The following is a 26,332-nucleotide window of genomic DNA, read 5'->3' on the forward strand; positions in this document are numbered from 1 at the left end:
CAGCAGGGACCAGAGTTGGCACAAGGGTGTTCGCCCCAAGAGAGGGGAAGGTGTCAGGTCCCAGACACTGGCAAAACAGTCATTGTTGAGATCAAGGATTTATTTACATATCAAGGAAAACTCTCACCCAGAGTCATGAGAGGAGGAAAACGCAAACAAACCCAGAGGACCAAGCCATTTGCCTCCCGAACAAAACCGCTGGCACTCCCCAGTGCACCTGCCCACCTCAAAGGGCAGCCCAACACCTTCTCTCCTTCTCCGCAAGGAGAAACTAATAGCATGATTTTTTTTTTTTTTTTTTTTTACAGTTATCTGGGCCACAGAAAACCCAACCTGAAAGTAAAAACCGCTTTTCCAAGGAGATCCACCCGCACACGGGTGGGTCACAGAGCACCCCTCGCTCTGCCGCGGGGGAAAGGTCTGAGGGGCAGCACGTCTAGTACTCGTCCAGGGTGTCCGCCCGTGGGACGCAGAGGCCCCGCTCCTTCAGAGCCTGCACCTTCAGCTTCTCCGACTCCTGCTTGGCCTGCTGCTCCACGCGCTGCTCCTCCAGGATCTCCTCGATGGACACTTGCTGCAGAGGCGTGTCGCTCTCTTTCTCCAGGTCCTGCAAGAGGAACAGCCTGCTCAGCACCTTGGCAGCAGCCCGTGCATCTCTGCTCGTGGGATGCTCCGGGCATCTGCGGGGCAGCTCGGTCTGGAGGGACAAAAAGCCAGCAGGGACAGCAATGACCGTATTTCACAGCAGACAGACAGACACCCAGCTCCAGTGAGAGAGCAGGCAGAGGGAGCCGCCTACTTACTATTTCCCCCAGCAGAACTACGTTCTCGCCTCTCACAACGAAGATGCCTCGAGGGATGTCCCCATACTTCTTGCCCACATGGATGCGCTCCACAGTCTGGTGCAACACCAAGTTTGCTGCAGCGATAGAGAGAGAGAGAGAAAATAATCCACGTTTCACCCTGTTTTCTAGCTGTAAAGAGCATCACATCCAACCCAGGCAGAAAACCCACAGCAGCAATAGCTCAAAAGGAGATGTCAGAGCATCAATGCTGGATGTAACCAGGCGGAAAGAGCAGCTGGTTTTGGGAGAAGTCTCCTTGAAGCACCAGTTCAAGTGGACACACAAGTGGGTGTTTAACCCACAGCACAAACACACTCCAAAAACACAACCTGCAACCACATCAGTTTACGCACAATTAAACTGATTTCTTCTAAAACTCATATTGTTTTCAGCTAAGAACACGCATGAGACCGGCGCACGGTGGGGTCGTTGCTGCAGGCAGTCGGTGCAGCTGAGCTGCGACCACAAAACTGGGAACTCTCCCCAAATCCAAACTCCGCCGTTACCATTGCAGCACCGTTTGGGACGGGAGGTGCTCCGGTAAGTGCAGCCCTGACGGATACGGGAGCATCCCCCGGCTCATGCGAACGGCCCCGCCGGGCTCTGCTCCTCCTCCCCGCAGCCCCCGCACTCGCTGGCACCGGAGCGCGTCCAAAGCCCAGTCTAAGCCCAGCCTAAGCCCGGCCCAAGCCCCCCCCGGTGCGGACGTACCGAACTGGTCGATGCTGCGCAGATACCCGATGAGCGTCCGGCCGTCCCGCAGCAGGACCAGGTGCTTCTCTGCGGGACAGGGAGCGCGGGACGGGTCAGCCGCGGCCGCCCCCCGCCCTCCACACGCACCGGGGGGACACCGGACACGTCCGGCCAACCGGCCCCGGGGAGCGCGGGCGCCCCACGCGTGACCGGTGCGCACGGGGGGCAGTTCCCCTGGGAAAGGAGGGATCCGACCGCGCCACGGGGAGCAGGACCCGCAGACAACGGGAGGTCCAACGCCCCCGGAGGGCAGCACCGGCGGGGACAGCGGGGACCAGCCGCCCGGCGGGGACGGTGCCCCCGGGGCCGGGGCTCCCGCCGCGGGCAGGGCCCGGCCGCACGCCGCACTCACTGTCGATGTCCTGGATGAGACTGGCCGTGCCGGGCATGTAGTTCATGGTGCCGCCGCGCCGCCCCCGGCGGAAGCGCCGCCATGCGCCGGAGCCGCCGCCGCCACCGCCCCGGAACCGCCCCGCCGCCGGGCGGGACCCCACGGGCCCGCCCCTTTAAGACGCGCCGGCCGTGCGCGCGGGGCGGGCGCTGATTGGTCGGCGCCGGCGAGGCGCGGCCGCCGATTGGCGGCGGGGCCGGGCAGCGGCCATTGGCGGCGGGGCGGGGCGGGGCGGCGCGGCGGCCATGGAGCCGCGCGGGCGCGCCGCCGAGCCGGGCCCGCCGTGGCCCCCCGGGTCCTCCCGCCCGCCGGCGGCCGCGCAGGTAACGGCGGGGGCGGCGGGGACCGGGCGGGCGGCGGGGAGGCGGCCGCCCCGATCCCGGCCGGTGAGCCGAACCACCGGGGCTGCAGCCCACCCCGTGCCCGGGGCGGGGCGGGGGCAGGCGCGGGGTCCGTCCCCCCGGCTGCACCGGGCAGCGCTGCGCGGCCGGTACCGGCTCCCCCAAAACACCCCCGGGACGGCGGCACCGAGCCGGGGCGCGCCGCCCAGAGCCTTCAACGCATCCCTGACCTCCCCACGGCCCACTGGGGTGTTTTTCTCAGCTCGGCTGCCAAAAGGAGCCGTTTTGCATGAAAAATCCGCCCCCCCCCCCTTTCCCTGGGGTTTGGGCGGGTGTTTAACGGCAGAAAAATACATCGAACGACGAACGCAGTGAAGTTTTACCTTCGTATCGGGTTCAAGGTGACATTTCCAGGGCGGGGATTTTAACGGGCAGCTCCCCGGGGAAACGCCGCCATCCCCGGTTCGCTGCCGCTTTGTGCTGCCCAGACGCGGCTGCGGTTTGTTTTAATCCTATGGGATGTGTAGGTCTGTCCGGCTCTTTCATAAACCCCGGCACGCGGGTGATACGATCTCTGCCCCGTGAAACAGCTCACCTGTGAAAAAATGCTTTGCCCAAAGCTACGGGGAGTCATCCCGGAACCCTGACGCTCAGTTATCTCCGCTACGGGCGGATGGAAACGAACATTCAATATACATCCTTTGGATGTTCTCAGATAAATTCTCACAGGTGGACATACAGACCTCGCACACACAAGTTCTCAAAGCCGACGGATCCCAGGGCTGCAGCACAACCTGGGGCTGGGTGATCGCGACGCCCCGGGCCCCAGAACCGGTCGGTCTTGTCCGAGGGAGGAAATGTGCTTTTCCCGGAGTGTTTTTCATCCCCCAGTCAGTGACTAAACTGACTTGGTCGAATCTCCTAAGAGCCGCTTGCCGCGAGGAATTGTATGTGTATTTCTGAGCAAGGCTTAGCTAAGCGAAGCATGGTTAAGCTTGGCGTATCCCCGTCTCTTCTCGCCCTCCAGACAAATCTGGAATGCTCTGCAGGTGTCCACGAGTGTTCTGTGAGGGCGGTGGCACCAGACCGTGAGCAGTCAGTGGCCAACAGAAAGCCACGTTAGAGCAGAAAAACCTAAAACTAGGGCAAATCAGCTCAGGGACAAAGGAACCCCTTAGTTAGACACTGCGGGAAAGGCAGGTCCTGTCCCCGGGCTGCTGCTGGGTGGACCAGAGTCCCCCTGCCCTGTGTCCCATCCCCTCTGCCCCGTGTCCCATCACCTCTATCCCATGTCCCATCCCTGTGTCCCGTCCCCTATGTCCCATCCCCTCCGCCCCGTGTCCCATCCCTGTGTCCCGTCCCCTCTGTCCCGTGTCCCATCCCCTCCGCCCCGTGTCCCATCCCTGTGTCCCGTCCCCTCTGTCCCGTGTCCCATCCCCTCCGCCCCGTGTCCCATCACCTCTCCTCTGCTCTTCCCCAGGCGATGGATTCTCCCTACACGAACGGAGCCTACAGCCCCCCATACCCCCCAGTTCCCGGCGCTGCCCCCCACTACGCTGGGCTGCCGCAGACACGGGGGTACTACTGCTCCGGGCCCCCGCGGACCCCCTACCCCGTGGACTCAGTGGGGAGGTACCGGCCCCCGTCGCCCGCTCCCCCCTGGAACTACGTCCCACTGGACGGCACCGCCGAAGGCTCCTCGCTCCGGAGGCAGCAGGTTCCTGGCTACTCCCCACCGCAGGTAGGAGGCCGGGCAGTGGCCGCAGCACTTCCTGGGGCACAAGAAGTGGTTTTGTGGGGGCCCCAGGGGAGGGAGAGCCCCTAGTGTGTCCTCTAAGGGATCTGTGGCTCCATGTGGCTGCTGTGCCTTGCGCAGCTTATATTTTTTTATTATTATAAATATTTTGTTCTTATCTATATATTATTATGTTTTTTATTATAAAAACTGGTGATCACCCCGCTCTCCAGAGACCCCAAGCCCGTGGGTCAGGAAAGCAGGAATCGGGCAGCGGGCGTGATGCTGTGGCTGTTCCCAGGGCTGTCCGGAGGGAACGGTGCTTGGGCTGACTCCGGGGGTAACGCCCGTCCCCCCCTTTTCTTGCAGACCCCGGGAACGCCCATCCCACAGTATCCGTACGGAGACAACGCGGGGGTCACGCCGCAGGGGCCTCCGCCGCAGCCCCGAGCCCCGGAGGACACGTGGGGCCCCCCCAGCGTCTGTGGGGTGCGTTACGCCTGGCCCGCGGCCCCCGGGCACGGGAACCCCTTCGGCTCCGACCCGCACCCGCCCTGGGCCAGCAGCGCAGCCTCTGCCCACCCCCCGGCCTGGGACACAAAGGTACAACCGATGCTTCTGCAGCGCGTTCCCTGCTGCCACCAGAGCATATATTATTATTGTTATTATTATCATTATTATTATAGATGATAGAGCTTTCCTCCAAGCCTGGCTCCCCTGGGTTGCCCCTTTCTCTGAGCACAGTCAGTTTAGGTAGAAGCAGCAGGACACGGGGTGCCAGCCCACGGGGACGTGGTGTGTTGTGACATCACGGTGTGGGACAGTCTCAGAAATGCCGCCCAGATCCCCGGTAACATCACGCTGAGCCGCCCTGCCCTCCCTCCCGGGCATGCACACCTCAGGGCAGTGACAGTGTCACCCGCACCCCGTTCCCACCCTGCTTTGGCTGCCTTTTGAGTAAAAAATTAAAACCCCAGCTTTTAGGGAGATGCACTTAGAGATTTATCTTTTTTCCTTCTGACTGTAGGATGCAGCTTACGACAAAGCTGAGCGAAGCGCAAACCAACACAACTACTATTCCGATGTCAATCACCAGCACTCGGGGACAATGAATGACCACAGGGCGCGCCCCCCGAGCCCCAAAGTGCAGTACAGCGCGCAGCCCCAGATGTACGACGCTGCACGGCGGAAACCTCGGGCTGGGAACCGGGAGGCTGGTTTGAAACCCGCTGACCAGCCCTCCGCAAATTCTGCAGCTGCCCAGCCAGAGATCCAGAGAATCCTCCACGTGATGGGGGAGGCTGAGCAGCTGGAGCAGGAGGTGGATGAATTTGTAGGGAAAAAGACAGATAAATCCTACCGGCTGCTGGAGGAGATGTTGACCAAGCTGCTGCTGGAGCTGGATTCCGTTGAGACTGGTGGCCAGGACAGTGTTCGGCAGGCCAGGAAAGAGTCCGTCCACAGAATTCAGGCCATACTGGAAAAACTGGAAAGAAAGGGATTGTGAAAGCACATCAGCCACAACAGGCAGCCTGTTGTCGAGGTTCCAAAGAGTTCTAGTTCTGTTAAATCAGCTCTTTCTGCTCCGCACTATTGACAATGGAATAGCAATAAGCCCCGAGTTAAAAAAACAAAGCCACAAAAAAAACCCCAAAACAAAACAGAAGCCCAGGCCCAACAAATAACTCGGCAATGGACAAATTAAGAGAGGTCTGAAGCAGCAAACTGAATAGTTTGTTTGTTCCAGGCTCTGGGAAAGCAGCAGCACCCCAGGTACTCATGGTTAGAGGTCTCTGGGGATCTACATCCTCGCCATCAGCAGGAAGAAAATCACTGTACAAAGTGCCCCAAATGAGCCCCGATCTGCAGGCGGCTCCTGCAGCCACAGCAGCTCTGCAAACAGCCACAACATTTGTCAGACGTGGCCACAGCCGCCCCGCAACGTGCAGCCGCAAACCCAGGCCCGGCGCTCGCCAGGCACCGCCCGCAGCTTCAGCTTCAGCTTCTCGCCGTGAAAACTCGTGTGTCATCCTGGGCTTTTGTCGGGTTTTAGTGCGCCTGAGTAGCTACACCCAAGTGCTGCAGAAAGGGACCAGGTCGATGCAAACCGATGTCACGTCGTCTGCTCCTCCTGCCGTGAAGAGCCAGTCCCCAGTGTCCCCCGGGGAGATCCCGGTTCTGCCACGGGAAGGTGAGGGCAGAGGAACGGCGTCCGAGCAGAGCAGCCTGGAACGGCAGGATGCTTGAAACACTTCCCAGGCCGCTTGGATGAAAATCCACTTTTTAATCGTAATAGTGCGAGTTGTGTGTTCCGCCGCGAGGCCGCGCTGGTGGCACCGGGTGACACGGAGGGGACGGGGCGGCTCAGCCGCTGTTCACCGTCCGGTTACAGCGCGCGATGTGAATCATTGCTGTGTGTGGCGTGATAATAAACCCTCACAACTTTTAAATGTTATTTTGTAATTAAGGCGTCTCGGAGTCTCTTTTCTTTACAAAAGACGTTCTGGGCAGGGTTCTGTAACTCGGCCCTGTAACCCAGTCGCCGGGCAGGCTGCCTCGGCAGGGAAATGCAGCGAGTTACCTCCAGGAATGCTTGTCTGGGGGTGTCCCAGGGTTCGGTGTCTCGTGGTAGGGACCATTTCCACACAACCAGCCTCGGTACCAGTGGCTCTTTAAACCCAGAGGAATGAAGAGCAGCACTGTTGTGCCTCTATACTCCTTTTGTTTTATCTTATGGTTGAAAGTCTTGTTAAATGCTGCCACTAATGCCCCGAGATCTTTCCCAAGACGCTGCTGCGGGTTCACTGAATTAGCCTGATACAGTAATAACTTTATTTAGGTTTTTTTGAAAGGGAGTATGGGCAAGAAAAAACATCACCCACTCTGAAGAAATGCGTAGTGCAGGGGCAGAAAGCTCAGTCCTTGTGCTGCAGGGTTCTAGCAAACTCAATTCCAGATTTATAGAGTCCTGTTCTGATCCTTTAGCATTTCCCGCAAGGTTTGGCTGTGAAGGAGATGAAAAAGTAAAGCAGGGAGGTAAGTACCCAAAGAGACCTTAGTTGTCGCTTTATAGAAAAGTCAAGAAGCGATGAGTCTCATACTGGGGGCTGGAGCCAGCCCTGGTGACACCCGTGACCGCCCTGCCCTGTTGTTCTCCAGCCACTTCGGGTTCCACCCCAAGTCCCGGCCACGGTCTCACCCCCTTTGTGCTCTCTAGGGAATTACCAAAGAGCTCATTTCTTCCTCTGTTCCCACATTTGCTTTTTTCCATTTGGTTGGTACAGCTGTTGAAACAAAGGTCTGGGTTCCCTTTGCACAGGATTTGGCCAAAGTCTGAAACTCGTTGCTGCAAGAGATGGTGCAAGTCACACTCTGGCAGAGCAAGCGGGATCGTTCGGCCCGTCAGTGGGCGCGTATGGGCTGCACAGGGGTAGGTTGTGGGGCGGACAGTCCCCGTCACAGCAGGTCTGCCCCGCTTTGCCAAATCAGCCGCTTCATTCGCTTCAGTAGAATCACATCAGGAACAAACCTGCATTGTTCGTTGCATCCTGTTTGCTCTACGGCTCGTTTCCCTCCCCGGGTGAGGAGGCTGGAGCTGCGCGAGGAGCAGCGTGGAGCGATCGCGCTCGCTGCAATGCGCTCAGCCCGGAGGAGAACGCGCCGTGCGCTCGGCTGCTGTGTCGCCCGCGCTCCGTGGCCTGGGACAAAGGTTTCCCGCTGCTGAGACGTGGTAATAGCGATATCGTTATCTGTCCATCAGAAATATCGAGCGTGTGTGCGTGGCACACGAGCCACACAAAGTCTGGGAGGAAGGAGGTGGGTTTGTCCTTCGGTGCTGAACCTGCCAGGGAAACGTGTTCCTTTGCAAGATTTCCTCTTCCAGAGTTAAAGTCCCTGCACACGGGAAGGACGTGGCAGAGGGTTATGTAAACCTCCAGTTAAACGCACATGAAAGAACGCCAGAAAGTGGGCTGAGATGGCAGGTTCTCGTTCCAGCGGGGCTGGTTGTTGGACCAGCTCTGTGAGAAGACATGGCTGCGGGTGACTCTGCTGCATCCCGGGGGCAGATGGTGGGTCTGTGCGTTTATCCCCAAAGCTGAGCCTGAGGGCGAGGATCCGGGCGTCCCTTCCACATCTGCAGCAACCTCCTGCTGACAGAACCACGTCTGTCCCCGTCACCTCCCATCTCGTGCACAGCAGGAGCAAAGTGGGTCACGGCTGGGCCGGGATGTGGAAGGAGAAGCGGCAGCAGCGGCACGGGGCTGTGCCTGCGTGGACGGGGCTGCACGGCCACGGTTTCATCTGTTTGCTCTGCAGGTGCAAACCTACGGATTTCAGCACTTCTGGCCATTCAGCCTCCCCAGCCGGTAACCGCCGTGATGGTGGTGAGCACTGCGATAAGAATTCCTGGCAACTGGTTTATCTGACAGCATCCACCCACATTACAAAACCCCAAATTAGAAAGCATGCCTCTGGATTTATCGCAGGGCTCATCTCTACAGAAACCAAACTCCCATTCCGGGGTTGCCTGTCGCTCCGACAAGCATCACCCGCCGCCAGAGGAGGGTTTCTCAATCTCCACTGAGGCGAAAGGGGCACAGAAGGACTGAAAAACAAACATTAGATCAGTGCCTCGTGGTTTCTGCTGCAGAACACCCTATGCTCAAGTGTTTGCCCATGTCACATGTGGGGAGCAACCAGCACAAAGGCATGTGCTTCCCGGCGACGCTGCACCGCGCACCCCTGCCCGCCTGTGCCCATCCGAGGGGCATAACCACCGGCCTGAGGTCAAGACTTAGGCTGGAGAGTCCTAATTAGCGCTGGCATTGCCTGCCTGCGATGGCATCTGGGCGTGGGTCCCCTTGGGCTGCACAGCCCTCCTGAGAGCTGCAGGCAGGAGCCCTGTGCAGCGGGGGCAGCGGGCAGGGCTGCTGGCAGGGGTTGCAAGCAGGGGTTTTGTGCAGGGGCTGCAGGCAGGGCTGCAGGCAGCAGTTGCAGGTAGGTTGCGGGCAGGTTGCAGGCAGGGCAGCAGGCAGCAGCTGCAGGCAGGGCTGCAGGCAGGTTGCAGGCAGGGTGGCGGGCAGCAGTTGCCGGCAGGCTGCAGGCAGGGCGGTGGGCAGGGCAGCGGGCAGGGCTGCAGGCAGCAGTTGCGGGCAGGCTGCAGGCAGGCTGCAGGCAGCAGTTGCAGGCAGGTTGCAGGCAGGCTGCAGGCAGGCTGCAGGCAGGTTGCAGGCAGGTTGCAGGCAGGCTGCAGGCAGGCTGCAGGCAGCAGTTGCAGGCAGGTTGCAGGCAGGTTGCAGGCAGGCTGCAGGCAGCAGTTGCGGGCAGGCTGCAGGCAGGCTGCAGGCAGGTTGCAGGCAGGTTGCAGGCAGGCTGCAGGCAGGTTGCAGGCAGGTTGCAGGCAGGCTGCAGGCAGCAGTTGCAGGCAGGCTGCAGGCAGGTTGCAGGCAGGCTGCAGGCAGGCTGCAGGCAGGCTGCAGGCAGGGCGGCGGGCAGGGCTCCGCTCCGTCCCCGCCCGCCCCCACGCGTGACGGCAGCGGGGCCGGGCAGCACCGCCCCGGGCTGGGCGGTCTCCGGGGCCTGCGCTGCCGCCGGAGCAGCCGCCTCGCTCGCGGGGGCAGCAGCGGGGCTGGGGGGGTCGCGGCCGCGGACACGCGTGTGCGCGAGGGGCGGCGGGGGCGCCCGTCCCCCCGGGGAGCGCGTTTTGCATTTGAGCCGGAATCGGCGTTTCCGAGGCCGGTTCAATCCCCCCGCCCCTGCGGCGGCACCATGGCTGCGCGGGAGCCGCCGCCGCCCCCCCCGGCCCCCGCCGAGCCCGACGCCGCCGGCGGATACGAGGCGGTGGCTCCGCACTGGTTCTACCGCAAGGTCACGGACACCCGGGAGCGCTGGGTCCCCTTCAGCGCCCAGGACTCGGACAGGCTGGAAGAGGCGCACGGCTCGGGTAAGGAGAAACCCCCCCCGGCCCCGCGGAGAGACCCCGGGCACCCGCACCGGCACCGCTGCCCTGCAGCTCCTGCCGCTGCTATTTTTAAATTGCCCTTTGGTTCTAAATACCTTGTCTCTGCTCTTAAAATCGCTGCGAGGGACCGGCCTGGTAGGGGCAAGGGGGGAGCATCAGGTGTGTGCTCGGGGGAAGCGCTGGCTGCGCATCCGAGGGAGGTTCCCCGGGCACGTCCGCGGCTTCTGCCTCGGATGCAGAATTTTCCTTCGGGAATTTTAAACTGGGACTTCTCTTAGGAATGTCCCTGCTCCTAGAGCTGTAAACACATGAATAACTAAGCTGTCCGGATGCATCAAATGGTCTGACCTCATTCATTTGATATACGCTCTAAATTATATATAATCATACCGCATCTAGTGTGGGTGGGAGGGCAGAAATTCCACTGGGGAGATTTCCCTCGTGTGGACACGATGGGTGGTGCTCTGCTCCGAGTGGCACCACGCGCGATGAGGCCCTTGTGCTGCCGAAAACCGCCTGTCCCTGCAACCCACGGCCAGGACGGTGCTGAAATCACCGCTGCTGCCGGGGACTCACCGTCCGCCCTCTCCCAGGAACCCTGCGATTGGAGGCCGTGCGGCTGCATGGCCCGGCACGGTGCTCCGCCAGCGGGCAAACCCGAAAGGCAGCTGAATTAACAGAATTTGAAGTCTGTACTGGGATCTATGCAGAATTCTCCCTGTTAGAGGGGAACGGCTTAGAGACCGGGGTACGTGCACCTCCACCATTACGCAATGCTCTTCCCCGCGCCACAAATTCACATTTTACCGTCTAAGTGAGGCAGGAAGAGTCCATGTAAGCCTGAACTGGAGAAGAAGGTAGTTGTAGCTTAACGCCTTCATCTTACCTTCTGCCTCTGGGGAAGTTTGACTTGGGGCATCTCTCCTGGGACGCCCGCGACGCCGTTCTCTGTGCTCGGGTGCGGAGAACATTGGTGTCCACATGCTCCTGTGTACTGCCTGCAGAAGATGCTCATCTCATCCCATCTGATCCCTCCGCTCTGGCGTGGCACACGGCTCTCTGCTAGCATGCCTTTCTGGTCCTCTTGCGATTAATCCCAGGCCTTGGTTCCTGCAGGGAAAGATGACGAGGACCTGGTTGTCCCAACGTCGGGAGGCAGGTACGACGTGCACCTGAAGAAGCGGCAGCGCGTGGCCGTGTACTGGGATGAGGAGGTGTCCGAAGTGCGCCGCTGCACCTGGTTTTACAAGGGAGACAAGGACAATAAGTATATTCCCTACTCGGAGACCTTCAGCGAAGAACTGGAGGTAAAGATGCTTTTCCTGGCAGCGTCCACCTTGGCTTTGCGTTGTCAAATACTGGCCCCAATGTCCCAAAATCCGTACGGGGCAACTGCCACCAGTGTCACGCCTGAGGACATGAACTCGAAAGAGGCTTTGGCATGGTGTTTTTGCAGCTGATTACCGTAACTCTCAACACTGGCACCGTTCCCCTCCCAGGCTGCTGGAGCTGGGCGGCTGCCCCGTCCCCTGCCCCACATTCGGTGCCCGCTGCTCCTCACGGCTCTGTGCTCGCCGTCGGCCTCGCTCCAGCAGCCTGGCTCCGTTTTCTCCTGACCTGTCTGCTCTAGCTTCAGTTTGACTCTCCTCACGGCAATCATCCTCAATAGTTTCACCAAAAAACACAATTCTTTAGCAGGTGATACCCAGGTGACCCTGCTGCTCCCCCAGCTTGACCCAACTGATTTCTCTGCGTCTTGCGCAAAGTGTGTTGATAAGAGATACCGTGAAATGGGTGGGGAGTGTCCCGGGTGGTTGAACGTTCATGGCAATACCTTTGGCTGACTCACGGAGGGTGTTCTTGTCCTCAGGAAGCGTACATGGTCGCCGTGACCCTGGATGAGTGGAAGAAGAAACTGGAGTCCCCCAGCAGGGAAATCATCATCCTGCACAACCCAAAGGTGAGGAGGGGCCGGTGCGCTGGCCAGCGAGGACCACCCTGCGATTCTCTTGAGGTCCTGGCTTTATGCTGTTTGTTATAACCACGTCTGCTGTGAAATCGGCCCCGTCCAACAGCGTTCCCCTCACCTGCCCGTGCTAGAGCGCAGGGCAATGCCCGCAGAGACTCTGCCTCACACCTCACGTTGGTTTTCAGCGCGTCTGGTCCCGCCGCGTGTCCCGGGCCGGCTGTCGAGCAGGGTTTCTCCTCTCCCACACAGCAGCCGGGTGACGGGCTCTTCTCGTTTACAGCTGATGGTGCACTACCACCCCGTCGCCGCCTCCGACGACTGGGGCTCGACTCCTACGGAACAAGGTCGGCCTCGCACGGTGAAGAGAGGAGTGGAAAACATCGCTGCCGAGATCCCCAGCGGTGAGCTCGCTTCTCCCTTCCGCCCACCCGCAGCTGCCGGGTCTGTTTTCCATCCTCTTTTCTCAAAAAAGACCGACAGAAGCTTCCGTAATCCTTTAGATGAAGGGCACATCTAAACATTTTGTGCCGAAAGGAACGGAATGGTTTTCAGAAACCTTCCCAGCAGCAGAGTGCCCGTGGTATAAATGAAGGTGCATGTGGGGAGCAGGCGTGAGCTGCAGCTCCTGCACCCAGAGCACAGCCCGAAATCACGCCCGAGGTCTTGGCGTGGAGCTTCTTTCCCTGGCAGGGACACAGGTTCATCTCTTCCCGACACGCCGGTGACTTTCTGGGGCACGTGCCCTCCCTGTCTCTGAAGCTGTGTCAGCTCCGTCCCCTCCCAGCTGTCCCAGCACTCCCAGTCAGGCCCCAGGACTCGTCCCCGTGCTGAGGACAGGCAGCTACTCCCATCTAACCCCTTCATTTTCCCTGCGCACCCTCAGGAAAGCATGCACGCAAACTGTGGTGCGTGGGCAGCGTAACAGGGCACAAGCCGTAACTCCACCCGAGCGATCGGCCGCGCCGGGGGCTCGCGGAGCAGGACGGGCACAGGGCGCTGGTGCAGCTCCCCGTGCAGTCACGTCTGCTCTGAACTCTTCCCTCCTCCTCAGGGGAGCCGCTGCAGATCGATCACCTGGTGTTCGTGGTGCACGGGATCGGCCCAGCCTGCGACATTCGGTTCAGGAGCATCGTCCAGTGCGGTAGGTGTGGAGCCCGGCCGGGACGCTCCCGCCACCCGCTGCTGTTAGCGGAGCCGTAAAGCCCCGTCTGCGCGGACGGCGGGACAGAAACGCTGTCGGAGCCATTCCAGCCCCCGGCGCTCGCTCTGGCGGGCTGCACGGCCACATTTGCGGAGTGCGGCGGGCACCGCGAGTACCGCGCTCACTAACCCGTTAAATCCCACCACCTGCAAAGGTTTGGGCAGCCACCTTTCGTCACCGCGTTCTGCTGCTGCTCAGGATAGTTTCCCAGATTGGATACAGATTTTCCAAGTAACCGTCTAAACCTGCTAAAGTAATTAGTGACCTGTTCCATCTGTTGCTGTGGGTCAGTCTCAGTGGGGGAAGTCGAACAGGCAACACCCCATCCCGCAGCCTCGGGAGGGATTTTGGACCAGAAGCAGGGATGCTGCTGGCGCAGGGGGTCCCCGGCTGCGGACGCTGGAGAGCTGCGAGGAGCATCGCTGGGCTGACGCTCCTCTGAGCGCCGTCAGCACTGCAGACAAGGGACCAAACCCGGGACTCTGGTCCGACCTGTTCGTTAGTGTTTGCTCAGTGCTGCAGGAGAGGCCGTCGCTGACGCTGCCTGGCGGCCAAATGCGGTCTACGTGTAGAAATCAAGGGAGCTGAGACTTTTCGCAGCGGACTGTCTCTAGTTCCTATAAAATATACCTCCGCTTTAATGCGGTCTGCTCTTCTTTCTATATGTTCTTCTGATGAAACTATTTTCAAGGCTGCTGGTCATTTGAAGGGAAGGAAATCAGCCTCTTTCCCTCAGAACTGAGTAACTGCAAGTTCATCTGCTCCTTTAGGATTCCCTTTCTAACACATGCATCTTCACAACACATTTATTTTTTGTTTAATTCCTAAAAGTACCTGTCTTATCCTGACCGCTGTGTTAAAGCCCTGCCCATGCAGAAAGGCGGCTTGTTACATATGGGGCAGCAAAATCCCCTAAACACACTCGTAAGGACACGGAGCCCTCCCTCGATCTTGTAGTTAAAGATTCAACGTCTTAGGGTAGCAGCAGCAGCAGCAGCTTAAAGACCCTGGTGGGATTTCCCCCGGTAATGATCTTTCCTTTTATCTTATTAAGCGTTGTGGATGCAGCAGGCTTGCCCTGCAGCGCTGGGCGACGGGTTGTTGCTCTTTTGCAGTGAACGACTTCAGGAACGTGTCGCTGAGCATGCTGCAGGCGCACTTCAGGAAGGCGCAGGAGCAGCAGCAGATCGGGCGCGTGGAGTTCCTACCTGTCAACTGGCACAGCTCCCTGCACTCCACCGGCGTGGACGTGTGAGTGTCCCCAGTGTCACCTCCTCCGCTGCCCCGGCGTCGGCAGTGCGCGGGCAGCCCCTCCGCTGTCAAACCTGCGCTTTGTGGCAGCCCCCGCCTGCAAAGGGAGAGCTGTGAGTGCCGGGGCTGCGAGCGCAGGGACAGACGGGGCCCCGGGGGCACCCCCATGCCGGACCCGTCCCCGCTGTGCTTTTGCAGCCCGGTTTGTGGGTCCCTGCTCTGATCGGTGTCTGGACGGAGGGGAGAGGCGTCTGCCTTGCCCTGGCTGGATCGGGAGGGACCCTGTGCAACCCCACTTGGGTAAAAGCCTCTGGAAACCGAATACCTGGTTTCTGCACCCAGAAGCTGCTCATCGGTGCCTGGGGATGGGCAGAGCAGGTTGGGTGCTGGGGAAGAACGGTCAAGCTCCTCACTCCTGCTGCAGCATGAGAGCACAGGCCATGCCCTACCACGAGCCAGGGCTCTGGATGACGACGTTTTGTCCTTTGCGGCGGTGGCAGTCCTTCTCTGAACGTGTGTTTTGCTGCAGAAAGGCGGTGGGGTTCACTACAGTCCCTCTGTCCTCTTGTCCCCCGCACAGGGACCTGGAGCGGATCACCCTGCCCAGCATCAACCGCCTGCGTCACTTCATCAACGACACCATCCTGGACGTTTTCTTCTACAACAGCTCCACCTATTGCCAAACCATCGTGGACACGGTGGCGTCCGAAATGAACCGCCTGTACCAGCTGTTCCTGCAGAGGAACCCGCTCTTCACTGGGGGGGTGTCCATCGCGGGGCACAGCCTGGGTGAGGGTTCCGCCGCGGTGGCACCGGAGCACGGAGGGCGCTGGGTTTTTGTCCCCGAAAGGATGCTGCTCTGGGGCTTTTCCCCGAGGAGACGCTGATGCTCTGTTCCTGCGCCTGGTTTCTAGGGTCGCTCATTTTGTTCGATCTGCTGACGAACCAGAAGGCTGCTCCCGAGGAGGACGAGCGCGGCCGAGGGGTGCGTGCTCCCCCGCGGCACACGGAGCCCCCGCTGCCCGGGGAGGGGGCACAGGCCCCAAAATACACGGGAGAAAATCGGTGAGCAGAAAGCTTGATCCCTGCTGGCTCTTTTCGCAGGGGTCCAGGACAACCCTGAGCAACGGGGGTGTTGAGGAGGTGAGAGAAATCCTGCAGAAGCTGGAGCTGTCGGAATATTGCGATGTTTTTGAGAAGGAGAGGATGGACAGGCAGGCACTGGTGAGGAGCTCCCTTTGGCTGTCTCTTGCGTTTCTGCTTTGCTTTGCTTCCCAATCCTTCTGCCCTCTGCACGTCTTCCTGGGACCGAGTCCCTCGCACATGAAGTGTCTCTGGGAAGAGCAGCAGGGACAGAATTACAGAAAACAGAAATACCTCGCTGGGCGCACACCTCTCTGCTCCGGTACTAAAAACTGGGTTGCTTATTTTCCAGTTCTTGTGCACAGAGCAAAACCTTAAAGAAATGGGAATTCCCTTAGGACCAAGAATGAAGATACTTCATTACATCAGCTCCAAGACGGAGACGCAGGTTCGTGTTCGTCGCGGTCACATCCCATCGCGCTCAGACAAGGACCAGCCTCCCCAGTCCCAGTCCCTGAGCGCCTCAGAGCTGCTGGTGTCCCGCTGGGGTCACCGCGCGGGGGTCACGTCACCCCGTGGCCTCTAAGGGTGATCGCGGAGCAGGAGGGCTCGTTAACGGTGCTAGAGACCCAATCAGTGACGCCAGCGAGAGAGGCTGGAGCAGGACGGTGCTGCCCGCACTGCCGCGGCTCGGCAGCACGAGGGGTGCCGGCGGTTTGCCGCGGGCGGGTGGGACGTGCCGCTGTCCCGCGGCCGCCAGCGCGATCCCTGTTGTGTCTCCGCAGGACCAGAGCGCAGCAGGTCCCGGGGCCGAGGCTGCGTCCCCGTCACAGCGCGACCCAGACAGCACAGGCGACAGCAGAAGTTGCCAATACCGCGATGTTGGCCTAGGACAGGTAACGGCCGAGATCAGCATAGTGCTCTGACCGCAACGACGAGGCGCTGGCGAAACCAGCGTGGAGCTTGTCTCCTGAAGCAAAACCGCGTCTCCCTCTCTCCCAGGTCTCGGCGAACTACCCTCAGCTGAACTACAGGCCCACCATCTTCTTCGCTTTCGGGTCGCCCATCGGGATGTTCCTCACGGTGCGAGGGGTGAAGCGGATCGACCCAAACTACAGCCTGCCCACCTGCAAAGGCTTCTTCAACATCTTCCACCCGGTAGGTACCGGAGCCAGAGCCTCCCTCCCCATGGGGCACGAGCCCCGGCTCAGCGTCCCCCTCCTCGCGCAGTTCGACCCGGTGGCGTACAGGATCGAGCCCATGATCGTCCCGGACCTGGAGTTCGAGCCCATGCTGCTGCCGCACCACAAGGGCAGGAAGAGGATGCACTTGGGTAAGGGCGCAGGCAGCCCCGGCCCCCCCGGGCAGCCCCCAGCCCCCCAGGGCAGCCCCAGCCCCACCAGGGCAGCCCCCGGCCCCCCAGGGCAGCCCCCGGCCCCCCCAGGGCAGCCCCAGCCCCACCAGGGCAGCCCCCGGCCCCCCAGGGCAGCCCCCGGCCCCCCCAGGGCAGCCCCGGCCCCCCCAGGGCAGCCCCAGCCCCCCCAGGGCAGCCCCCGGCCCCCCCAGGGCAGCCCCAGCCCCCCCAGGGCAGCCCCCGGCCCCCCCAGGGCAGCCCCCAGCCCCCCAGGGCAGCCCCAGCCCCCCAGGGCAGCCCCGGCCCCGCCAGGGCAGCCCCGGCCCCCCAGGGCAGCCCCGGCCCACCAGGGCAGCCCCGGCCCCCCCGGGCAGCCCCCAGCCCCCCAGGGCAGCCCCGGCCCCCCAGGGCAGCCCCCAGCCCCCCAGGGCAGCCCCCGGCCCCCCAGGGCAGCCCCAGTCCCCCCAGGGCAGCCCCCAGGGCAGCCCCGGCCCCCCCAGGGCAGCCCCAGTCCCCCCAGGGCAGCCCCCAGGGCAGCCCCGGCCCCCCCAGGGCAGCCCCTGGCCCCCCAGGGCAGCCCCCAGCCCCCCCAGGGCAGCCCCCGGCCCCCCCAGGGCAGCCCCTGGCCCCCCAGGGCAGCCCCCAGTCCCCCCAGGGCAGCCCCCAGGGCAGCCCCGGCCCCCCCAGGGCAGCCCCTGGCCCCCCAGGGCAGCCCCCAGCCCCCCCAGGGCAGCCCCCGGCCCCCCCAGGGCAGCCCCTGGCCCCCCAGGGCAGCCCCCAGTCCCCCCAGGGCAGCCCCGGCCCCCCAGGGCAGCCCCTGGCCCCCCAGGGCAGCCCCCAGCCCCCCAGGGCAGCCCCCAGGGCAGCCCCCAGCCCCACCAGGGCAGCCCCGGCCCCCCAGGGCAGCCCCGGCCCCACCGCCCCCCTGCCTTGCAGAGCTGAAGGAGGGGCTGACGCGCATGAGCGTGGACCTGAAGAACAACCTGCTGGGGTCCCTGCGGGTGGCCTGGCAGTCCTTCACCCGCGCGCCGCTGCCCGCCGTGGAGGCGCCCGCTGCCGACGCCGAAGCCGAGAGCGACGCCGGCGCCGAGAAGCAGCCAGGTCGGTGGCGTGTGTGGAGAGCCAGGGATGCACGAGGCGGAGTGTGGAGCCCCTATTAGTCTCCTTTCTTTTACCAACTTCTTTGATTCCAACTTGAACGTGGATAAATGTAGTCATTTCCCGTCTGCCGAAGCTCATATTAATGAATATAGTTGCTTCTAAATGTTCTTGGCATCGTCAAGTTACAACCAATTTAAATATTCTGCATAATAGGGGCTCTAAAATTCCATATGAGCGGACATGCTAGCATTGAACTTCAATTTCTGTGCAATGTTTTTAAAAACTTTCAGACAAAAGCCAGTATTCTCTGTTGAGATCAGGCACCCTCCTTCTAACAGCTGTATATCAAGATTGTTAATGGTTGAACTCGATGACCTTTAAGGTCTTTTCCAACCAGAATGATTCTATGAAGGGAGGGCACGGCGATGCTGTTGTATTTTCGTGGCCTCTGGTGCCCTGGCTGAACCACATCGCTCTTGTCCGTTCCCTCAGACACAAAGCCGGAGGAGCCCCCCGTGGCGAAGGAGGAGACCCCCCCCATCAACGTGGGGAGGCTGAACGGGGGGAACCGCATCGACTACGTGCTGCAGGAGAAGCCCATCGAGAGCTTCAACGAGTACCTGTTCGCACTGCAGGGGCATCTCTGCTATTGGTAAGATTCTGCATAACCGTCAAAACTTCAGATTCAAAAATTCCAATTCCGGTGTAAGCGGAACGCCGTCATTTTTAAAGCCAAGGTAATAAGAAAAGCCTTAACGGAGTAAACGAGGTGCTCCTGTCTGTAACAGGGCTGGGCAGGGGAAGGAGCCCGGGGCGGCTCTTGTCTGGTGCTGGAGCGTCTGCTGAGCGCTGCACCGACCCGTGACCATCCCGGGTGTGCTGACACACAGAGCCACGTGTCCCCCTCGCTTTCCCCCAGGGAGTCGGAAGACACGGTTCTGCTGGTTCTGAAGGAGATCTACCAGACACAAGGCATCCCGCTGGATCAGCCCTTGCCAGGAAGCCAGTGACCACCCTGTGCCGCGCTGGGTGTAAGTCCCCCCTCACCTACACCTTCCGAGTTACCCAGGACGCCTCAGAGGACACCTGGGCCACGGGAGGGAGCGATGCTCCTTACCTACAGCGCTGTGTCCAACGCGGGGGGTTGCGCCAGGGTTTTAACTTGGTGTTCTCCTGCCCTCAGCGCCCAACACTGTTAATTGCGGGGCACGGAGGGCCGCGCGGGTTTTGGTCTGCCCCAGTGCCGCTGTTCCATGTTCTGCTGTCGCTTTCTTAGATCCACTTCAACCGAGTACTCACCAGGAAAGTCCGGATTTGTTTGCCTTCCTCTCTCCTCTGCTGCCGTGTCCCGCATGCTGCTTCCCGAGTACCTGCTGCTGCCGCCTGGAGATAAGGATGATTTTCCTCCATTTTTGGGTACGGGTGGGGGAAAACAAACAAACAAAAAAAATCAATGGAAAAACATTTCTGCTGGAACACACGCAGCATGTGCCCTGTGACTCCCTGTGGCAACACGTACGTTTAACCCTCCACCGCGTAAGTCATCAGTAGCTCCCCCAGCACCGCGGCAGAGCTGCCTGGGCTGGGAACCCCCCGGGCCTGACTCTGCTCCTGGTTCGGTGGGACCTGGAGGAACAAAAGCCTTAAACACGCAGCGCGGAGGGAGCCCCGGCAGCCTGTGGGGCGGAGATGGCAGCAGCTCCCTGCGCTGACCCAGCGCCAGCGCCGCGGTCCCGCGCGGGTGAGGCGCCGGGCACAGGCTGCTGGGCAGGAACGCGTCCCCGCGGCTGCCGTCACCTCCCCGCGTCACTGTCCGTGTGTCCCCGGGCCGTGCCCCGTCAAACAGCTCCAGAGCGGGTTTGTGCTGCGGGACGTCGGGAGCGGCTCCTCAGCATCCTCCCCAGCGCAGCTCGGGCACCTCGCGCAGGACGCGGCTCCACGTGTGACCGTGCGGGGACGTGTCACCCCCAGACCCCCCCGCGGCCGGGCCGGGGACAGTCCCGTCCTGCGCTCCGCGGGGCAGCCTGGCTGGCAGGGGGGCTGCGAGGAGCTCAGATATTTGGTTCGGTTTGAAATACACAACATACAGCCGGTGAAGCTGGAGGCCAGAGCCGGAGAGCCCGGACACTGTCCCAGTGACCCCAGCTCTGCTCCAAGGGGGACAGGGACATCCCTCCCTGTGACCAAACCACCCGGCCGAGGCTGGAACCCTGGGACAAGGGGCAGGGCGACGCTTCCCCGGCGTGCGAGGTCGCGGCAGTGACAGCCTTTGGAAAGAGCCAAACCGCTTTCCCAAAATCCCACTGACTTTCGCCCTGCGCGGGGCGAGGAGCCTTTTTTCCGCAGCCTGTTTGTTTCTCCTCCGTCGTACCACGTTATTTGCACTATGGGGAAGGTTTTGTTGCAGCCTCTGTCCCTCCGCCCGTCCCAGGGGAACTGGAGCTGGTTTTACCGACTGCAGGAACAGACCTGCTGCTCCACCGCGCCTCAACTACTGACCGCTCAAGTGTCTCCTATGGGAGCAGGAGAAGGAACAAGTCTTAACACGGGCCACTCTCATGATCAGCTTTTTAAGTTAAGCACTTTGTAAAAAAAAAAAAAATTAAATACATTTTAAGTGTTATTTAATGTCTTTTCCAGTAAAAGCCAAAATAAATAAGTAGGTGACTGTGGCGTGTGCATGTTTGGGGGGAGCGGGAGGGGAAGGGGTTGAATCATTCCCATTTTTAGGGGAAGATAAAACTATTTCTGCAGTGCCAGGGTCATCGAGGGTCTATGTGTCCCAAACTGAAGATGCCAGGGCGGCGTTTCCATTACTGCCCTCCCATTGCTGGGAACACACCCTGCAGAGACACAAGCCCCTCTGCGGGTGCTATCGGACACCCCTTTTCTGCTGGTTGTCATCTCTTGACAACTGTCTGAGAGCTGCAAGGAAAGAGGTACAAAATGAACACCCACCCAGAGACCCCTGGACACAAAGGCAATGGTTTATACAGCAATAAACCCGGCCTGGGAAGTAAAGTCTTCAGTACCACAGCTCATTAAAAAAGTGAAACTGCTTTATTCAAATTAGAAAAAAATAGGGGCTAGCACAATAATACAAATTACAGTCATGTTACCTTCATCTTCCTTCTTAATTCATGGTTACAGACTGTAACCTCGTGCTCATTACTCCAAATTAGCTCATCAGTGATTGTAAAGACGGACTTGAACCTGTCCCAGGAGCAGGTCCTGCGCTTCATTCCAACGTACACTTCCCTGGGAAGGGACAGCTTGGCTGGGTCGAAGGGAGGCGACTGATGGTGCTTTCCGGACCGGACACCAGAACACCCATCAGGACACACCAGGCTGTCCCATTTTTCCTGTTCTTGCTCCAGGACGTGCCCCGGGCTGGCACACCAAGTGCCTCCTCGCTCCGCCTGCACAATTTGGTTAAGGAAGCGACAGCAGCACTGCAGAGAACGGCTGCTCAGGGCACAAGCTCGTCCTCACCGAGCCCCCGCTCGCAGACCAACGTCCCCGGCCCGGAGCAGCAGGACGGTGCCGCAGCACTAGATGTCCAGGTGAAAGCTGGTGGCCATGGGCTTCTCCTGCTGCGCCGGCAGCTGCTGGGATTTGGACAGGAACGGTTTGTGGCACGTGGCCTCGGTCAGGGGAGGGTAATACTGCCGGTAGCACAGGTAGGCGAGCGTGAAACCGATGGCCGAGCCAACCACCACATCTGTGGGCAAGAGCAGAGCCAAGTTAACCCTCTGGTTCACCCTCACAGCGAATTCTCCGTCTGTCAGCTGCCCAGAGCCGAGCCGCATCAGCCACTTGGCCCTTGGCTGTACAGCTAAGCTTGGCATCTGTTTCCAAAACAAAGAGAAAGGCATCGTCACCAGCAAAACAATTACAACGGGAGGAGTAATCAGAACCCCCAAGTGGCCGTCCCAGGGTCGGAACTCTGCGGCGACACGGATCCCCCTGCGCTCAGAGTGTCCCCGTGCGGGTCCCCAGGCAGACACGACCCACCTTGCCAGTGGTGTTTGTAGTCGCAGGTGCGGGACGCGGCGATGAGGGTGGCGAGGAAGAGCGGGAGGAGGAAGGCGCAGAGCCGCAGGGCCCTGCAGCCCCGGCTGGGCACGAAGCAGCGCAGCTTCCCGGCCACGTAGAACGCAGAGAAGGCGAGACCAGCAAAAGCGACTGCAAGAGAAGCGCGTGGCGTCAGAAACAGCTCCCGCTCCTCCCAGGAGCCGCAGGCAGCTTCAGGACACATTTGTCACCCCGTCGCTTTGCAGAGGGAAAGATGAGGCCCCCAAGCAGGCCAAGGAATGTGTAACAGCCGAAGCTGTGGGGCGCACGGAAGCGAACGTGAGCTGCCCTGCGCACGGGCTGCTGCTCCCGTGGTTCTGTCGGGGGCTGCAGCGGGGAGGGGACATGGAAACCTTACACGAAGCGTGTCCGCTGGGGAAGCTCTTGCGTCCCTCGGTCACCATGCCAGGGTCGCCTGTGCACGCCAGCTCCGCGTTCGCTCGTCCGTCCGGGAAGCAGCGGTAGAAGAAGTCTGGCCGAGGCCTGGGGCAGAGCACAAACCCATCGCATCGCTCAGCCTGCGCTCAGCACAGGAAACTTTCTGCCACCCTGAGCAGGTGGCCCGGGCAGATGGAACCACCCCATCTGCTCCTCCCCTGCGCAGGCCTGAGCGAGCCTGTCTAAACCATGCCTGGAGACAGCAGGTCCCCGACAGTGTTTGTTCTAATATTTATTTGGTTTTACAGCTAGAAAAAATACAGTTTTTGCAGGCTACGACCAACTTCAGCTCCTGCTGGTGCAGCTGCACCACCGCCCAGCTGTGCCGCCTCTCCCCGCAGGCGCAGCTGGAAACGAGCCGGTTTCTCACCTCCCCACAACGAGCTTCAGGGCGTTGGTAAAAACCCCATTGAGGGCGAGAGCCAGGCTGGCAGCTAGGAGAGAGCAGAGAGGTCACTCAGCACCGTCCCCACCGCCACGCGCAGCCCCCAGGCACGTCCAGCGCTCCAACAGCTGGAGCTGCACAGCTCGGCTTGGACGCCACCAGCAAGAGCAAAGGGCTCGTGTGTGAGACCCCGAACCGCGGCAGCCCCGGGGCAGAGGGGCTCACCCAGGCAGCCTTCCCGCGTGTCCTCTCGGCCGGCGTCCATCAACACCCTCGCCAGAACGATGAGCAACAGGGGAGACAGGAAGGAGATGAACTGCCAGAAAGGAGAATGCTGTGAGGCGTCTGCGAGCGAGGCAGGTGTAAGCGCTCCCAGCAGAACGCAGCAGCGACTGCTGACGGAGGGCACACGCTTTCCTTCCCCAAAGCGAAGCAGCTGGATGCTGCCTCGACCGAAGCACGAGAAAAATGAAACAAAACAGGCAGGGCTCTGAAAAGCTCCTCTCTGCGTCCCGTTCCTTCCCGTGCTTTACCCAGAGGGTGCACACACTGCAGAGCGGCAGAGCCTTCCCTTCTAAACACCCAGCGCATCCCCAAGCAGCACCCTGGGGTGCCCTCCCATCGCTCTGCAGCCCCCTCCTCTCCTGACGCGGGGGTCCCTTCGCAGCACCCCAGCGCTCCCCACCCGTGTGCACAGGAATCAGCTCTGTCAGCAGCGCCCGTGCCGCTTGTCAGCAAAAATCACAGGAATGGCTGACGCAGAGAAAACCGGTTATTCACAACATCTCAGGGATGTCACCCTGGGACACTCACGGTGCCCGACGGGCTCCCGAGGACTCCGCTACCACCTGGAGTCTGCCACACCTCAGGCTTTACACCCAAAATCAAGGCTAAAACGAGGTTTTGTCCCTTAACATTTAGCGCTCGCCTCTTGCAGAAAATCACCAGTGCGGTTTGCTGCGAAAGCGGCTGCTGGGCCAGCCCGGAGCCCCCGCTGCTCCCCCAGGCAGCGCCAGCGGGACGCACAACCCGCTCCACGGTCTGTTCCCACCTGAAATCCAACACTTTTCTATTTTATATTCGACCCTTTTCACTAGAGACCCAGGGAAAACATTTTCATGATAAAATCATAATGTAACTTTGCCAAAAATAGCGACCTGCAAGCAAAACATTCTCTGACAGGGAGACCTGCGGTTCTGGGCATCCGAGCGAGAAATTGATGACGAACCGTCAAAAACCCTCACTAGTTTTTACAAATTTGGTTAAAACTCCAAAGACAAGCCTAAAGAGGTGACAAAAATGACTGTAACAGTTGCCTTATTTGCAACAACAGATCGTGTTTTCAGCGGCACTGAGAACTGCAGGTGTTTATTTGCTGTTATTCTGCTGTTTTCCCCACGTTTTAAGCTTGGGTGCTCTGCCAGGAGAGGCTGGAGCAGGGCATCCCTGTGGCCCCTTCAACCTGCGATTTTGTGAAGTCTTTTAGCTCGTAGCTATACAATAATGGTTTATAATTAAAAAAAAAAAAACAACGAGGAAGTGAAAGAAACAGCTGAACTTACAAACATGGGCACCGTGGGCACGCGATCCGCTTCCACGTACGGGTTCTTGTAAAGCCACATCTCCTCGGGCAGGATCACCCGCTGGAACGGGGGCAAAAACTCCATCACCCTGGAAAAAAAAAAAACAAACAAAAAACAAACCATCAGATTTTGAGCAGACTGCGCAGAAAAATCAGAGACCGAGAGAGCAGGAGCTCTGTCTCCTCCCAGCAAGGGGAGGATTGGGGAGGGGACAAGGGGACAAAGGGGCAAGAGGACAAGGGGACAAAGGGCTGATGGCTCCGGGGTGTCCCTGGGGGCCCCGAGCCCGGTCCGGGGGTCACTCACAGCAGCGCGGCCAAGAGCAGGGTCCGAACGGCCAGCTCCGCCGCCAGCTCCGCCGCGGAGCCGCCCGCACGGCGCATCGTCACTGTCGCCCGGCACAGTGTCACCCCGCAGTGTCACCCGGCACGGCGCATTGTCCCTGTCGCCCGGCACAGTGTCACCCCGCACGGCGCATTGTCCCTGTCGCCCGGCACAGTGTCACCCCGCACGGCGCATTGTCCCTGTCGCCCGGCACAGTGTCACCCCGCACGGCGCATTGTCCCCTGGCTCCGCCCGGCTGCGACACCGCCCCGGGAGGGGCGGAGCGGGGCCCTCCCGCCTCCCCGCCCCGTTAAGGTAAAAACCACTGAATCCTCAGAAACATTCAATAACGATTTATTGAAGTCAACCTCAAGCAAAAAAAAAAAAAAATAAAATAATAAAAAAACCCAAACAGTGGGGAATGTCATTTTAAAAACTTGTTCCAAATGAAGCAAAAAAAAAAAAAACCCAACCAACAAAAAATCACCACATTGGAATTTCCAAAGTGTTTGCAAAATAATAATAATAATTAAAAAAAAAGGCAACATCTCAGTAAATAGAATGTACAAAAATTATATGTTTCTACCATCACAGACATTCAGTAAGAAGCTAAAATATTACAGGCAATTCTAGATACACTCTAACTAGTCGACATAAGCTAACTATGTACAGGGTAACCAAGCTTTACAGGCGTCACACTAGGCAAGAGAACATAGGCCGAACAACAAAACCCCCAAAATATCGTATATCTCAAAGTCTATGCGGCAACATCAAGTCATTAATACAGTAATGCCCCAGTGGAACGTCCCCGGGAAATGGAACACAACAGCCTTAGTGTCGAGAGCTTTGAGTCACCTCCCAAAAACTCCCAAATACCAACTGCAGTGAATATTGATGCTTCGCTATTAAAGACTCGAGTGATTCCGTTAAAATAACATTTCACAGGATCTACAAAGTTTGTTACAGATAAACAAAGCCTACGGAGATACCGACTCTACACAGGTCGCCCTCAGCGCGTGGGGACACGGGGGTGACGCGGGGTCCGTGTTGCGCGGGGACAGAGGGGTCCGGGCTGTCCGGCCACCCCGGGAACACACGAACCCCTCGGGGACGAGAACCCCGTCAGCAGCCGGGGCAGCCGGTATCACCGTGTGCTGTGCAGCGGGACCAGCGGGCTGTGCCGGCGGCACCGCGATGGACACAGCTCGGCCGGGGAGCAGGAATCGTGGTTTTCTCACCCAGTCTGTCACCAACCCGGAGCAAGAACCGCTCCGAGGGGACCGGGCGAGAAACCGAGAATGAGAGAATGGCTTTGGCGAAGTCATGCGCGTTTTCCCTTTTTGATTTCACATTAATCACAGAAATCACCACGCAAAGCACAGTTTGAGCTGAGCTCCTCCCGCTCCAGCCCCTCATGGGGTAACAACCACCTGAGCTGGCACTCAGGGGAACAACATCACCGCTAAACGCTTCTTTTTTATCCTTTCTTCCTCTTTTTCTCCTCAGAACAACATTGAATACATCCAAAGTGTAGGAGTGTAT

The 26,332-nt window shown here is 60.0% G+C and overlaps 4 protein-coding genes across 5 annotated transcripts; 2 read left to right on the plus strand and 2 right to left on the minus strand.

Annotated features, from left to right (window-relative positions):
* Positions 1-92: 92 nt before the first annotated feature.
* LSM1 (LSM1 homolog, mRNA degradation associated) lies at positions 93-2,077 on the minus strand. Its single transcript, XM_065651581.1, has 4 exons — positions 1,951-2,077; positions 1,557-1,625; positions 804-919; positions 93-607 (listed from the first exon to the last, which is right to left on the minus strand). The coding sequence occupies exons 1-4, from the start codon at positions 1,994-1,996 to the stop codon at positions 437-439; spliced, it is 402 nt and encodes a 133-aa protein (XP_065507653.1). The 5' UTR covers positions 1,997-2,077; the 3' UTR covers positions 93-436.
* A 143-nt stretch (positions 2,078-2,220) lies between these two features.
* Positions 2,221-6,520, plus strand: BAG4 (BAG cochaperone 4). Of its 2 annotated transcripts, none has more exons than XM_065651571.1 (4): positions 2,221-2,312; positions 3,811-4,071; positions 4,435-4,668; positions 5,093-6,520. In XM_065651571.1, exons 1-4 carry the CDS (start codon positions 2,235-2,237, stop codon positions 5,570-5,572), a joined length of 1,053 nt encoding a protein of 350 aa, XP_065507643.1. In that variant the 5' UTR covers positions 2,221-2,234; the 3' UTR covers positions 5,573-6,520. The 2 variants fall into 2 exon arrangements, with proteins under 2 accessions (XP_065507643.1, XP_065507644.1); XM_065651572.1 differs by lacking the exon at positions 2,221-2,312 and adding an exon at positions 2,336-2,375.
* Positions 6,521-9,685: 3,165 nt separating this feature from the next.
* Positions 9,686-20,630, plus strand: DDHD2 (DDHD domain containing 2). Its single transcript, XM_065651563.1, has 17 exons — positions 9,686-10,009; positions 11,144-11,334; positions 11,898-11,987; positions 12,277-12,397; positions 13,048-13,137; positions 14,313-14,448; positions 15,029-15,237; positions 15,363-15,433; positions 15,553-15,672; positions 15,884-15,979; positions 16,317-16,427; positions 16,534-16,689; positions 16,762-16,864; positions 17,822-17,986; positions 18,479-18,638; positions 18,906-19,017; positions 19,263-20,630. Exons 1-16 carry the CDS (start codon positions 9,835-9,837, stop codon positions 18,994-18,996), a joined length of 2,085 nt encoding a protein of 694 aa, XP_065507635.1. The 5' UTR covers positions 9,686-9,834; the 3' UTR covers positions 18,997-19,017; positions 19,263-20,630.
* Positions 20,631-21,079: 449 nt separating this feature from the next.
* On the minus strand, positions 21,080-25,023 carry PLPP5 (phospholipid phosphatase 5). Its single transcript, XM_065651575.1, has 7 exons — positions 24,773-25,023; positions 24,446-24,554; positions 23,109-23,199; positions 22,869-22,932; positions 22,419-22,543; positions 22,001-22,171; positions 21,080-21,707 (listed from the first exon to the last, which is right to left on the minus strand). Exons 1-7 carry the CDS (start codon positions 24,847-24,849, stop codon positions 21,538-21,540), a joined length of 807 nt encoding a protein of 268 aa, XP_065507647.1. The 5' UTR covers positions 24,850-25,023; the 3' UTR covers positions 21,080-21,537.
* Positions 25,024-26,332: the final 1,309 nt, after the last annotated feature.

Source organism: Caloenas nicobarica, chromosome 25, assembly GCF_036013445.1.
Source record: "Caloenas nicobarica isolate bCalNic1 chromosome 25, bCalNic1.hap1, whole genome shotgun sequence".
NCBI lineage: Eukaryota > Metazoa > Chordata > Aves > Columbiformes > Columbidae > Caloenas > Caloenas nicobarica.

What these genes read in the sequence shown, in the direction of transcription:
- LSM1 (XM_065651581.1), bottom strand. Translation starts at nt 1,996, where the DNA reads ATGAACTACATGCCCGGCACGGCCAGTCTCATCCAGGACATCGACA. An exon ending in TCTCATCCAGGACATCGACA is followed by an intron (nt 1,626 to 1,950) that starts GTGAGTGCGGCG and finishes CCTGTCCCGCAG; the next exon opens with AGAAGCACCTGGTCCTGCTG. An exon ending in TAGTTCTGCTGGGGGAAATA is followed by an intron (nt 608 to 803) that starts GTAAGTAGGCGG and finishes TTCCTCTTGCAG; the next exon opens with GACCTGGAGAAAGAGAGCGA.
- BAG4 (XM_065651571.1), top strand. Translation starts at nt 2,235, where the DNA reads ATGGAGCCGCGCGGGCGCGCCGCCGAGCCGGGCCCGCCGTGGCCCCCC. An exon ending in GCCCGCCGGCGGCCGCGCAG is followed by an intron (nt 2,313 to 3,810) that starts GTAACGGCGGGG and finishes GCTCTTCCCCAG; the next exon opens with GCGATGGATTCTCCCTACAC. An exon ending in CCCCGGCCTGGGACACAAAG is followed by an intron (nt 4,669 to 5,092) that starts GTACAACCGATG and finishes TTCTGACTGTAG; the next exon opens with GATGCAGCTTACGACAAAGC.
- DDHD2 (XM_065651563.1), top strand. Translation starts at nt 9,835, where the DNA reads ATGGCTGCGCGGGAGCCGCCGCCGCCCCCCCCGGCCCCCGCCGAGCCC. An exon ending in CACTCCACCGGCGTGGACGT is followed by an intron (nt 14,449 to 15,028) that starts GTGAGTGTCCCC and finishes TCCCCCGCACAG; the next exon opens with GGACCTGGAGCGGATCACCC. An exon ending in TCTTCAACATCTTCCACCCG is followed by an intron (nt 16,690 to 16,761) that starts GTAGGTACCGGA and finishes CTCCTCGCGCAG; the next exon opens with TTCGACCCGGTGGCGTACAG.
- PLPP5 (XM_065651575.1), bottom strand. Translation starts at nt 24,849, where the DNA reads ATGCGCCGTGCGGGCGGCTCCGCGGCGGAGCTGGCGGCGGAGCTGGCC. An exon ending in CACGCGGGAAGGCTGCCTGG is followed by an intron (nt 22,933 to 23,108) that starts GTGAGCCCCTCT and finishes GCTCTCTCCTAG; the next exon opens with CTGCCAGCCTGGCTCTCGCC. An exon ending in CCCCAGCGGACACGCTTCGT is followed by an intron (nt 22,172 to 22,418) that starts GTAAGGTTTCCA and finishes CTTCTCTTGCAG; the next exon opens with TCGCTTTTGCTGGTCTCGCC.